We start from the raw sequence: 14,372 nt of genomic DNA, 5'->3' as shown, positions 1-14,372 counted from the left end.
ACCTTTGGAGTTCCAACAAACGCACGGTAAGGTATTCTTGAAATTCTCTTGCTTTAAAAAAATATAGACTTTATAAAAAGCGCAACTGAGTTCAGGTGGCATTTATAAACAAATGGGGGCGAGTCGACATAAAAAGAGCAGCAAATTTCTTGCTCGGTAATGTTTGTTCAAGACCACCTTACAATACTTTGGTATCCAAGTCAACCTGTATTTTGCTGCCTGATAGCAGGTCAAAAGGTCATTTATTTTTATTGTGTACACAGGATACAGAATAAACTGGAGAAAATCAATACCTTCACCACGAAGGCAGAATACCTTAGACCGAACTTTAGTTAAACGAAAGGCGTGTTCTTAAACTGACAGTGAATGGCACCAGAAGCAACAGCTTGATTAACATTGTTATTTCACAATCTCAGTGTGCTGGTGGGGTGGAGTAATGGGTGCGGAGGAAACAAAACTATCTGCTGTGTTGAACAGAGGTCGCTAGTGGAAATAAAACCCTTTTGATCAGTATAGCCCTGCTATAAATCAACAGTTGACATAAGTCTAATGTTGTAAACTGTTTCTAATCCATTGTTAGTTTTCTTGAAATGTGCTACTGTGCTGAGTAGAAACCTATCGTCAGCAATTAAACTTACTTACCGGCCTGGAAGCAATTGACTTCGAAATCAATATGTACTAAGGATGAATGTTAATATCGGAATGGCTTTATTTTATACATTTTACCTATTTAACTTTTATTATTATAAAATAGTTGAAACGATTGAAGGTCTGCAGAATGACTCCCGACTGAAAAAAAGCAAATCTAATCCAGCTCGATAAAATGCCAATATTGTGGAAAGGATCAAAACAATTGAATAATTACAATTAAATGTACACATACACGGCGTACTGAATAATTAACGGCTAAATCTACTCCGGATTAAAAGAAAACAGGTTTATGTGGTTTAGTGTCTTCCAGTCCTGTTATGGATGTAAAGTGCATTAACATTAATGTACTTAGACAGGTATGAGCTTGACTAAAAGAGGAAAGCCCGCTGACTCGAATCGTTGACTGATTTCCCTTTCCTTAGATACTGCTCTACTGGCTGAGTTCTTCCAGCATCTCTATTTTTATATCAGAAAAGTATTTTTGTTTTGTGATACAAATCCACCGGTCGGCCGGTGTGCACAACAGATGAACTAAGGTTGGGAGAATTAAATGATAGCTCATTGAAAAGAGCAAAATTCTGCGAGGGCTAGACAGACTGGATGTGGGGAGGATGTTTCCCTTGGCTGCAGAAGAGGGCGTCTACAACATTTCTTCACTCAGAGAATGAGTAATCTGTAGAATTATCTACCAGGAAAAGCGGTGGAGACAAGTTATTGAATCTTTTAAGAGGTGAATACATTTCTCGACACAAAAGATATCCAGGGGTATGGGGGAAGAGCAGGGATATGTTAGGAAATAGAGGATCAGCCATGAAGGCATTGAATGGCAGTGCAGGCTCAAAGGGCCTACTCCTGCTCCTATTTTCTGCGTTTCGTTGTCTGTTATTTTAAATTTGATATCTGATTTTAGCATACATGTCAAACATATTCAGTATATACATGCACACTTCCACACATTTCTATATCAACAATCAATTCACCGCAGTACATTTTTAATCCTTCTTACCTGATTTTTGCAAAAGAGGTAACGTTAGTCCACAGTTCATAGAACTCCCCGCTTACAACTTCCTTATACTTTTCAACCTATTTTCCTGTAGTCAAGGTGTTGCAGTATACGCAACCGAATATACAGGAACTCAGCAAAACTGCTTTTACCACACGACATATTGTTGCTTATTACAGCGGGTCAAATAAGATTTTTTTAAAGTAAACGCTCGTTTGTTCTCTACCCACCAATCGTTGACTTAAAAATAATCACATGACAAAGAAACAGGTAGAGAGCTTCAGACCAGGTGTGAGCGTTCATTGTACGTGAGTCTGGGGAATTACAAGGTTTATAGAAGCTTGGTCATAAGACCTCCGTAGATGTTAGAAACCATATCAGTTATGGATTGCGACGTGGACTACTTTGAAAGTGCATGCCAGTACCAGGGACCAGAATACGCGCAGAATCCACCTGCCTGTATCTATGCCAGGAATCCGCAGCCGCCTCTCCTCAGGTCATGCTTCGGCGATTTAAACGAGCATAATGTGACGGATTTCACCCACTACGAGGGTCTTCCAGATCTGAACTCTGGCCACTTTCCTCAAGTGAATTTTTTCAATACTGAGTACGGGGATAACCATGAGCTTCAGGGGCGTTACCCGTTCCCTTGGATGAAGAGAACAAAATCGCATGCCTATGCTTGGAGAGATCAGTGGGCAGGTAAGGTTACAAGATAGTCAAATATTATGTTTAGTGCGTGGTAAGTGGAATTAACAAAATGTCAGTAGTCCTTTTAACCATGATAATACCTACACATTTTCTTATATAATGTTATATTTACTGAGAACCACTACTACTATTTAAATTAAACGTATTTCGCGTTTTTAAGGAAGTGTCTGGATTGTGTGCGATGTTTCTGTGCGTGGCCGTGATTTCCTGATAAATAGGTAAAGGCATAAATATAAGCACAGAAATATATTCAAGAATGCACATTCCAATATACTTTTCACCCGAAGATAAGGGTAGCCAAAAATCAATTCAAAGTTAATGACAGTGACAAATCAAGAGCTTCATTTAATTTTCTCGAATTATAAAGGACAATGTTAATCCTGGATACAAAATAATTGAAAAACAAATCTCGACATCGTATGTGCTGCAACCAAGCAAATCCGCTGGGCAAAATTCGAAGGCTACTTTGTTGAATTCGATGGTTGCTATGCAGATGGGACTAAGGCCATAAGAAAGGTGGATAATGATCGATCGGGTTGAATAATTGAGGAGTAATATCACTGCTCTACCTTGCTCGAACGTTTTGCTGTAGGTTTTCCCCTCTTCCCTGATTAAAGAGGAGAAAATGCACAATAAGTCGTCTGTGGAAAGGCAGCGGAGTGGGCCCGAAATCCTTCTCTCCTATGCTTTCTTATGAATATTTGGAGCCTTATCTTGGCACCAAATGCTAACCGGTGCTTTCATGACACAGATTTCTGCGACATGGTAGTTGCAGAAATGTCACTAAGTAATTAATGTAGGAATAAAACCAATTTTCCTCATCCTCTGCGCATTTCTTACGAGAGATTGTGTGCGGAAGTTCCACTGTCGCACGATTTAAAAAGGTGCTGGATTATACAGTATTATTTTATAGTGCCACAGTTTCTTAGGAATTTTCTTCCCACCATGTTATAATATTTAGTGACTTTTGATGACATATCAATAAACGATTGAGGGTGAGACTAGAGTTTAGATATGTTGTGCAAGCGTAAATGCAAAATAGACGGGTTACAGCGGATTACCGTTACAAAAATATGTATCAATATAAAAACAGTCATTATGATTAAAACTAGCAATATTAGAGTGACAAAATTCACATAGCACAGAAATGGGCTTCTCGGCCCTCAATATCCATGCCGACGGCGAGTAGATATATTAGTATACAGCCTCATTTATCAGCCACGCATACGGTTGAATTCCGTTTTATTCGTATTTGTTTTTGACCGTTCGCATTTACCTGATTCAAAGAAATTTCATCATTTCTAGAAATTAACATCCATGCTTAAATCTTTATTCCCGTGCTTTATTATATAGGATCAATGAATTATAGAAAGTATTCTGTTTCGGTATAGAATGATTATTTATGATTGGGTGTGGACAGTAACTACTTCTGTGTCAGTATTGCCTGACTGAATGTCCTCCAATATGTCCTCCAGTCATTTTCCTAAAGTAAGGAGATTACAGAACTACAGGTAAAAAGTCAGATGGTAAAAATGAAATTATTTTAGGCTGTGCTGGAAATAAACCCCAGCAGCTCTCAGAAGACACCTCCACGGATAGAAGTTCGCACAAATAAATGCAAACACTACTCAGCAGTTGAAGGAATAAATCAAGAGACATCTCTAATCTTAATTCTAAAACGTTAACAGATACACTTAGAGAATCAAGTTTTACATGTACTGAACCACCTCCCTTGTTAATGGTCAATGAAAGGAAATCATTATATTCATTCACCGATATCTGACCAGGCACCGAAAGTAACAGTAAGCAATTTTTTGGTGCCAATGCGTTACTGTTTATGTTTAAATACAAGGGAAGGTAATGTTGCACAAAACATTCAAGATCTGTTATTGTTTCAGACTCTAGTAAAATATCATATTTTTATTAAAATATCATATTTTCACAATTTGCTAATGCAAAACTGTGTACAATAGATCGACTTACAAAAGGCCTTGGAAGCCTGGAATTCCTCGTTAAATGGCGATGGCTTCCAGTTCAACGTTAACATTAAATCTGACATGTAGATTTTTTATTAAACCTAGGTATTATTAGCTATATATTAGCTACCTAATATGTAGCTAATAATATACCTGTATATTAGATATAAACGGCAGGTAGATAGAGTTAGATCACAAATCAACGATGATCTTACTTAATTGTAAATAGAGGAGCTGAATAGCCAGGCTTGTTCCTATTTTCCAATGTTTTTGTATCCTATTGCCCACATTTTCACAGGTATTTATGATGAGTGATTTGGGCTACATACAATCCAGACACCGAAAAACTGTTAAACTTTATCTAGAGTAAGATCTCCCCTTGTAATTCTGGCACTAGGCTTACTATTATAAAATTCTATTGTGATCTTTGGTATTTCACGTGGATCGGACTTCCACAATTACCGGTTAACGGTTCAGTTTTCTGTGAGTTTTAGTTGTGCACTGAAGTTCTCTAAAGCATTGAGATGCCGTGAACTCCTTAAAGTATTTGTACCTTTACGACACCCGCTACAAATAACGAAACGAAGTAATGTCTTGCTTGAATGAGTTAACGATTCTCAAGGCTCCAGAGAACTTCTAAACCTTTTGTTTGAAAAACAATATAGAAAACAATTTTTGGCAAAATTAAATGACCGCAGTTGGAAGGGATTTTGAGCAATTTTATTTTAAGCTTTCAGAAAACAGCAAGGTCTCGTCGAGGAAAGGAGTACTTGTCCATCAGGGTACATAACATATCTTGGACACTGTGGGTACTTTGTATATTCAAGGTTCATGGTAGAATACCCGCGATTCTTATAATATTTCAGACCAGGTTTAATGCTGTTGTTGTCTGGTAGTGTGGATTTTGTTTACGACTGTTCTGGGCCAGATTCCACACTGAAGGTTAACCCTCTCTTGAAACGCACTGCTTAACATGCTGTTATGACATACGATAATACGAGTAGGTACAATTACTTTAAGAAGTTCAAAGATAATTAACCCTTGGGAGAATTTCAGAATGTTTTGAGCGCAATCAAATCCCTCAAAAATCTACATAATTTTCCGGAAAATTGTCGAAGGGTGATCGATAGCGAATAAGCTCAATTTTCAAAATGCTTCCTCTGAAATTTGTCTTTTGTGAACGGTCAACAGATCCTGACCCGGGGGACTGAAACCTCAAACTACGGGCATCGTCAAGCTATTTGCTTTCAGTTAATACTTGGTTTTCTTGCAGGAAACAATCATCCGATGGACGCGGATGAAAGCAAAAGGACCCGAACGGCCTACAGCAGAAGTCAGCTACTGGAACTAGAGAAGGAGTTCCATTTCAACAAGTACATCTCCAGGCCTCGGCGCATTGAACTCGCAGCGATGTTGAATCTCACCGAGAGACACATCAAAATCTGGTTCCAAAACAGAAGGATGAAGTGGAAGAAGGAAGAAGCGAAAGGACAAGCCAGGACGACCACAAGCAAAGCAAAAGCCACACTACGGGAAAACTATGCAGGAGAAGAGTCGGGAGGGAGTTACTCGGGAGCTTCCTTCAAAAAGACATCATAACTTTTCTGTTACTGCAATCAACAACGATATGGGACATTTACTAATGGCGCAGGAATAAAATTTTTAACATATTCTCGTAAAAATATACCGATTATTGATATTATATGTTGGTAAATGTTGTAGCACGTTTTATAAGCTACTCAACATAACCACACTTATTTCCATTTTAAATATTTAATATATTGAAATAAACGCAACATTCAATTCAAATGTGCTATATATTTTAATGTCTGACAGTAGTGATTACTTCGGTCAGAGGCAGTTTCCCAATATATACACACAAGAAGCCATATTAATGGGTGCATGAAATCAGGGATAGGTTGTTGACAACTATCGGATCTTCAATTTTTATTTTAGTCGGGTTAACCTTTCTTTTTCAAACATATAACAGTAAAATGAAATTTAATAACCACCAGAATTAGCCTACATTACCAACTCTCTCAAGGACATTTACTAAGCAAACGGCGGTTCCAATGAAAGATCAGTGCACTCAACCAACCTCCGAGTCAAGATTAATTGGCAAGAAAAATGTAAAAAATATTTGTTTGAATTTGGATCTCTGACATGGTCAGATTCAAAAAAAGAGCAGTAGACGCACCTATGTTGTAAAACTGTTGGGGAATTATTCAAAATTAACCGTCAACGATTAACAGAGGCGAAGCCTATGCGATTTGACACGATTTTACTCACAGTCGCATTCCTTATAATTTGTTTACAGTATATTACTGTTACCAGGAAAACATTATTCGCGACGCAATAAAAGTTCAGGGATGAGGGCACAACTTGCACGACGCTTACATCATCAATAGAATTACTTACTGAACCCAGCGGATAAGGAGGGTAAAAGAAATCGCGGTTAAAATTGGATTTACCATGATCAGATGTTTATAAGTGTTTACCAAAGTAGAAGTAGGATTAACTTCAATTGACCAATGACCTGGCGCATCCTAAAGGGTAAATGCCCTCTCAATCTTTTAAAACATAAACATGAATTAAAGCCCTGTTTAGATATCAGTATTCGCACAACACGCTTTATGCGAATAAGTAATTGTATTTATAAAACAGATTGAATCTCATTGCATTATTGATACCAAATTATATTTCATTAGTTTGCATATCAGTTAATAAAAATGTCAGAACAATACAATGCGACATAAGGTCAGGGGGAATGTCTTGATGTCGACATTCCTCAAAAATTGACATTAATACAACGCATACATCAAATAATTAGTGGTAAACGGGCTTTATTGGCTACTGGATCATTATGAAAGGCATAGATTTAAGGTGAGAGGGGAAAGGTTTAAAGGGGATCTTGGGGATCAACGTTTTCACGGTGCTGGGTGTCTGGAAGGAGCTGCCAGAGGAGGTGATAGATACAATTACATCGTTTAAAAGACATTTGGACAAGTACATGGATAGGAAAGGTTTTGAGGGATGTGGGCCAAACGCAAGGTAATGGGATTAGCATAAATAGGCTTCTGGGTCGGCAGGGATGAGTTGGGCGGAAAGGCCGGTTTCCGTGCTGTAGAACTCTTTAGTATTTGATGTGGATGCATTATGTTGCACGATGCTTGCTATTGCCGGTAGCGTGCAACTGATATTAATCAAAACAAAATATGTAAGTTTCTTTAAAATATCCAAACATTGCATTTGAATGGACGCATAAGTACGGTTAATTTGAGAGAGGAAAAGGACAAGTGATATCGGTCAGGACAACAGGTGGATCAAACACTAAATTCAGTGAGGATTGTGATGGGTTATTTCATGCAGAGCACATACAATATTCGCCACAGGTGGATAATGTAAACGCGATTACATATCTGGAGCAGGACACTGTAATTTGAAAGCGCACTGAGTTTCAGTATTGAAGGGACTTATTGGAGGCTTCAGATCAGCTTGTGCATTCATCAGCAATAAAATAATAATCTAGTTTATTCTGTTTCGCTTAACTCCAATAGTTTCATGTTAACTTGTTACACTATGAGGTATTTCCACCCTGTGTTTGCGTCGCTTTAGTCATGTGGGTCAGTAACTTGAACGACAGCGGGTTGTAAACACGGAAGCAATTAGATATGAAAGCAAATACTGCAATGCTCCAGAATACAGTCCCACAAGAAACAAATCCGACAGCCTGAATATCTCTCCTGAGACACAGAACAGCTTGACGATAGGATGTCACTGAAAACTGGGATTTTACATCGTGATGAGATGATCAAAGACTGTCTACCCTCGGAGCCCAAGCTGTGGATCTTCAGATACCTTGATCACTGACGGTTCGCCTTGCAGTTATTAATTGGACTGTTATATCTGCCAAGAAATAGATTACCAGTATTTTGCTTTCTCATGGATGCATGCCCGAGGACCACGGTGAAATGTTTAAACTAAAAGTCCTCGACTTTCTTTCCTGTTAAAACTAAAAGATTCGACTGAATATATTTTTGGGTGATTTCATTAGTGAGGAACTTCGGCGAAACGAAAGCGTTCTATCCCACCGAACCTACCGACCACGTCCATCCTCTGGCTCCGGCTGGTGTATACCTCTCAATCGTACCTCCCCACTCCTATCTCGCTATACCCAATGTGTTACCCACCCACTCCATCGCCAGCAGTATGCCTGAGAACAGTAACCGCTTCCTGCACCTGAGAACAGTAACCGCTTCCTGCACAGTGCCACGCCGCCAGACCCTTGGAAATTAGGACACCCAGCAGTTCAACTTGTCTTATTCTCCACTCACTTCCAAAGGGAACAGGCGGTGGTTATCAGGCGGGACTAGCTGCTGATAGGCACCTCCCTTCGATGAAAGCCCCCGATTCAGCATAGGTCGGAGATGAATCTAGGATCATCAGGATCTGCGCCGTCGGCTGTTCATTGAATACATTTGCAGAGAGTGGGATCGGCGGTGCAGTGAATGGGGCTGGTGCGGGAGCAACGAAACAGCAGGATAAAACTATCGTAACTCCCGTCCACAAATAACCACCATTCCAATTATGTATTAATAGCCACGTTTCATCATTCATAACTGATAACTAAATATTTCTACCCAATTTCAAATCAATATAGTCTTGACTCAATATTCTGCAATATTTGGGCAAGTGCGATCCAGATGACGAGGCTATAAGAATCGATGTAGTCCGTTTCTAATTCCCAGATAGTTTCCACAGTCTCGGTTGCATTCCGATTTATTGTTGGCCCATGTTAATATTTCACCCTCCCTCCCTTGAAAACGATCACCCTTGCTGACACATTTGGGCGAGTCTGGGGGTGGGGCTTGAGTTTTCCACTCCCAGGTCATCAGTCCAATCCTCTTCTCCTTCCTCGGCAGTCCTGGGGACCGAAGGTGACATGCTTTCACTTCCGAGAGGTGGAAAATGCCCGTGCGGAACTTACTTTAATGTGGGTGACTGTTGTACACCAGGACGGCCCGGACAGAGGGAGGTCTTAGTCCAGTGTCAAGGAGGTTCAAGACGGTTTCAAAGACTTAGCACACGCATATCCACATCTGAGTACAGCCAAGACCGGCGTGAAAGTTGTCATTTGTCTGCTGGCTATGCGGATTTATTTCCAAAACGCGAAATGATTTTAGATCACATACTTCAAGTACTCCAGAATTCATATTGATCTTGCAACCTCAGGCAAAACTGCCGAATAATTGGCTTAGCACCACTTGAATTTTGCAGTATTTAAGATTATATTTTCTATTGCCAAATGTTGTGTTATTGTGAGATGGTGGGGGGTTGGCCTTACTTTGTCATGAAGGGTAGAATTAGATAAACAGAATATTTCTAACAATTTAATTAATTAATTATTGACTATTTAGTTAGGAGATAATGCGTTAAAGGCAAGTTGGAGACACATTTATGAAACAAGATAAAACTCTTGTATCTTTTTCATTTAAGGATTACGTTGTGTATCCCAAAACTGACTAGACCAGTGACTGAAAGCTGCTGCCAAATAAAAGTTGCAGAGCAAAGCTGACTTTTGCCCTTGTATCTTGTGTAAACAGAAAAAGCCAACATGATCCAGCTTAAGATAATATTAAATATTCTGTTTCACATGGCAACACATAACAAAACACACTTAAACACCTTGGAGAGATGAATAATTTGATCTGATCACCATATTAAAGGGGGTGAAGGTTTCAAAGTATATTTGTACTGATAGGTATGAGAACTCTTGAGGTTGTTGAACTGGGCTATTTCCTACCGTTACATGAGCAAACACTTTCAATGCATGCAACAACAGCATTTGCCCAAGTCAACACAAATATGATCAAGCAACACATCATTTCCCAACAATGTAACAGTTGGGTGAAAAAAGTAAATGTGTATTAAAATTATTTACCAAAAATAATTTTGATCTATTAAACTGAACATTGTTTGGAAATCCAGTGGAAGTGTATCAGTTACTTCTGTGTGGAAAAACTAATTTGGCCTGTGAAATACTTCAGTGAAATATTTTGTTATGAAAAATCTTTATCTGATTTGCTAGGATATTTTACATGGCATTGCTCATGGTGACCTAGATGACATTATTGCATTTGTGATGATGGTATGTTTTACTGTGCATAAGGAGATGGTGGTGTCCTGAAGTGTAGGAATGGGATAGTGTTATATATCTCTCTGAACGGATTCAGAAAGCTGTAGAAGATCTAATTCGATAAAATGAATTGTGCACTATTGGATTGATTATTTGGAAACTACATTGGGGTCAATTTTATCCATTGGGGTTTGATGAACAGTCTTACCTATCACAATGTACAATCAAATATCCAGCCATGTGGTACACATACTATGAAAATTGTTCACTTAAGTGATGGGAAAAATCACACATAGTTTTTATCGGAATTTCAAATAAGCATTTCAAATAAGCAAGACCCTTGGAGCTACAAGTTGACAATTCTTTGGATCCTGATGGACTTCATTCTGGATATTAAAAGAAGTGGCTAGTGAGATAGTTGATGCATTGGTTAAAATTGTCCAAAATCCCCTGGTTTTGAGGAAGGTTGCATTAAGTTGGAAAACACAACCCCTTTGTTCAAAAAGGAGGGAGACAAAAACATAACATCTGTCATAGGGAAAAAGACTGGAAGCTATTATTAAAGACATTACAGCAAAATGCTTAGAAGAAGTTTAGGTAATAAGGCAAAGTCAACATGGTTTTGTGAAAGGGAAATCATGTTTAGCCAATTTTTTTCAGTTCTTTGAGGAAGTAACATATGTTGTGAATAACAATGAACTGGTGAATGTACTGTACTTAGATTTTATTAAGTGTGGAATCAAAGGTTATTGCAGAAAATAAAAGGATGTAGGAGATAACATAATGAAGTGGATGGAAGAGTGGCTGGGTAACAGGAAACAGTCAGCAGACATTGATTGTTCTCTTGTGAAGTGGACATAAGGAGTCCACTTCACAACAAGGGATAAAGACACATAGATTTGGTGAGTGGGCAAAGATATTGCAAACAGAGTATAGAGGGGGAAATGTGAAATCATCCCTCTTAGCAGGAAAAAATAAAGATAAATCACTTTATTTAAATGGTAACATTTTGCAGAGCTCTGAGATGTAGAGGGTTCTGGTGGTTCTGATGCATGATTCTCAAAAGGCTAGTAGGCAGGTACAATGAGTAATTAGGAAGGATAACAAGATATTATTGTTTAGAACTGGAGATATTGAACACAAAAGTAGGGAAGTCATTTCAATTATGTCGGACATTGCTGAGAACCTCATCTGAAGTACTTTTGAAAGTACTGGTCTCTTTATTTGAGCAACAATCTCAATGTATTGGAAGCAGAAAATTACCAGATTGATACATGGAATAGGAGGGTTGTTTAATGAGGAAGGATTGGACAGGCTAGATTATTATCCATTGGTGCTTGAAAGAGGGTGAGGGGACTAAATTGAAATATTTAAGATTCTGTGGGCTCTTGGCAGAGTGAATAGAAAGAGGATATTTCCTTTTGTTGGAGAATCTAGAAATAGGGATTACTGTTTAAAAATTGATGGTTCTTCTTTCAGGACAGAGATTAAGCTTTTGTTTCTATGTAAACCTTTGGAATTCTCTTGCACAAAGACTGATGGAAGTAGAGCCTTTACGTACTTTAAGGCAGAGGTAAATCAATTCTTGCTAAGCGATGTGATGTGGGGTTGAGGTTGCATTCCAATCAGCCATGACCTAATTGCCAGAGGAAGCTGTAGCGATAGGTAAAAGTACAACATTTAAAAAAGACATTTAGACAGGTACATGAATAGAAAAGGTTTAGAGGGCTAAAGGGACTAGCTTCGATAGACATCTTAGTTGGCATGGATGAGTTGGGCTGAAGGGCCTGTTTCCGTGCTGCATAACTGTATGACTCTGAATGCTGGAGCAGGTTCAAGGAGTTGAGCAGCCTTGTCCCGCTCCTAGTTCATATGTCTGTAAGTTTGTAAGTTTGTAAAGCTGCTGCGATAAAAGTTGGGAAGCAAATCTTTCTAATCTTCCAGCCATTGTATCTCTGGCATTAAAAGATGAAAAGCACGATGACGTTAGACGAGCTCATCAGGCCAGGCAGTATCCGTGGAGAAAAGCAGGCAGTCAACCTTTCGGGTCAGGACCCTTCTTCGGGACCTGACCCTGTCCCGAAGAAGGGTGCTGACCCGAAGCATTGATTGCCTGGCTTTCTCCATAGATGCTGCCTGGGCTGCTGAGTTCCTCCAGCATCATTGTGTTTTTCATCTAGAATACACCATCTGCAGTCCTTTGTTTCACTAGTATCTCTGGCATTAATATGTAAAGGTAGCTTGGATTTAAATTTGGACCCAAAAACATAAAGATTTGACCAAATTTGGGTTTACCCATTGGATTTATAAGAGATAGAACCACCATGCACTGATAAATGCCCCACTGATGCACAGAAAATTAATGGGTGCATGAGGGGAGGAGGCTTTTTGCTCTTAGTATTCCTACTTATGAAAACTATTTTATGTTGAGGACTTGGTAACGTCCACTGGGACTGTGGTAAATGATCCCTTCTCATCCTTCTCAACAATTGGCTACAACATACTCCTCCAACTCTTCTTGTTTATTGATCTTCTGGATGGGACTGCCCTCCGCTGGTTTCAATATTACCTATCCAGTCATAAAGGATCGTGGACTCATGACAAGTGCGAGGTGATGCATTTTGGGAAGTCAAGCAGGTCGGATATATACAGTCAATGGTAGGACACTAGGAATGTTGGTGAACAGATGGACCCTGGGGTTTAAGTCCATAATTCTCTGAAAGCGGTAACACAGGTAGATAGTGTGGTGAAGAAGGCATATGGCATGCATGGCTTTATAAGTCAGGGCACTGAATATAACAGTTGGGATGTTACGTTGCAACTTTGTAAAACACTAATTAAACTGTCCGTGGAGTATTGTATGCAGTTCTGGTTGCCACACTGTAAGGAAGACTATGGAGAGAGTGCAGCGGAGGTTCACCAGGATGTTGCCTGCATTGCAGGACTTATGGGGAGAGATTGGATCTGCTGGATTTGTTTTCCCTGGAGCGAAGGAGGTTCGTGACCTGATAAAGGTATATAAAATCATAAGAGGGCATAGATAGGGTGGATAGTCATGATCTTTTTTCCCTGCTTGAGGTATCACAAACAAGAGGGAATAGGTTTAAGATGAGAGGAAGGAGTTTTAAAAGGGATTTGAGGGGAGAGTTTTTTTTACACAGAGAGTGGTTGATACTGGAACTTGATGCCAGAGGAGGTGGTGGAGTCAGATATAATCGGTACACTTAAGAGACATTTAGACAGGCACTTAAAAGGCAAGGCATAGAAGGATACAGACCTGATGCAGGGAAATGGGATTAGTGTAGATGGGCAAAAAGGTTGGCATGGGCATGGTGGGCCAAAGGGCCTGTATCACTGCTATACAACTCTATCACCAAAAGGGCTTCACTTCCTATTCATGCACTGCTACCTCTGGTGTTCCCAATGATCCATACTTGACCTTCACTTATTTCTTATGCTGTATCTTGGTAACATGACCTAAAAACATATTTATTAGGTTATACATGTCTGCCACTGACCGTCCTCTCACTGGAAACTGCCTGAGGCTCAACTGGTCCATTTGCAACCTTGGTCTCACCTTGTCTTCAAGTGAGCACTTGACATGTTTGTTCATTACTAAAACTATCGACTTCCACTACATTGAATGGCTTTGGCCTGTTGAGTTCACTTGCCACTAAATCTCTTGTACTTGGGTTTGCTAGCTCTTGATTTGATTATCTGAATGCTATCCTGGCTGGTCATCCATCCTGTACCCTTCACAAGTTTGAAGACATCCATAACCTTGCTGTCCATATTACAATTTGCTTTATCGTGCATTTTTAAGTTCCCTGATCCCCCACCTCCTTATCAACTCACTTCCCCATATCTCAATAACCACCTCCAGCTCTATAATTCC

The 14,372-nt window shown here is 39.4% G+C and overlaps 1 protein-coding gene across 1 annotated transcript; it reads left to right on the top strand.

Annotated features, from left to right (window-relative positions):
* The first annotated feature begins 2,016 nt into the window (after window positions 1-2,016).
* On the top strand, window positions 2,017-5,940 carry LOC127587374 (pancreas/duodenum homeobox protein 1-like). The gene is made up of 2 exons (XM_052045668.1): window positions 2,017-2,356; window positions 5,615-5,940. Exons 1-2 carry the CDS (start codon window positions 2,017-2,019, stop codon window positions 5,938-5,940), a joined length of 666 nt encoding a protein of 221 aa, XP_051901628.1.
* The last annotated feature ends 8,432 nt before the right edge of the window (window positions 5,941-14,372 follow it).

Source organism: Pristis pectinata, chromosome 2 (genome assembly GCF_009764475.1).
Source record: "Pristis pectinata isolate sPriPec2 chromosome 2, sPriPec2.1.pri, whole genome shotgun sequence".
Taxonomy (NCBI): domain Eukaryota; kingdom Metazoa; phylum Chordata; class Chondrichthyes; order Rhinopristiformes; family Pristidae; genus Pristis; species Pristis pectinata.
The sequence above is the reverse complement of the archived record's forward strand: the minus strand, read 5'-3'. Positions and strand labels throughout refer to the sequence as shown.

Excerpts from the sequence above, each read along its gene's own strand:
- LOC127587374 (XM_052045668.1), top strand. The coding sequence starts at position 2,017 with ATGTTAGAAACCATATCAGTTATGGATTGCGACGTGGACTACTTTGAA. Across the intron at positions 2,357-5,614 it reads TTGGAGAGATCAGTGGGCAG|GAAACAATCATCCGATGGAC; the intron begins GTAAGGTTACAA and ends GTTTTCTTGCAG.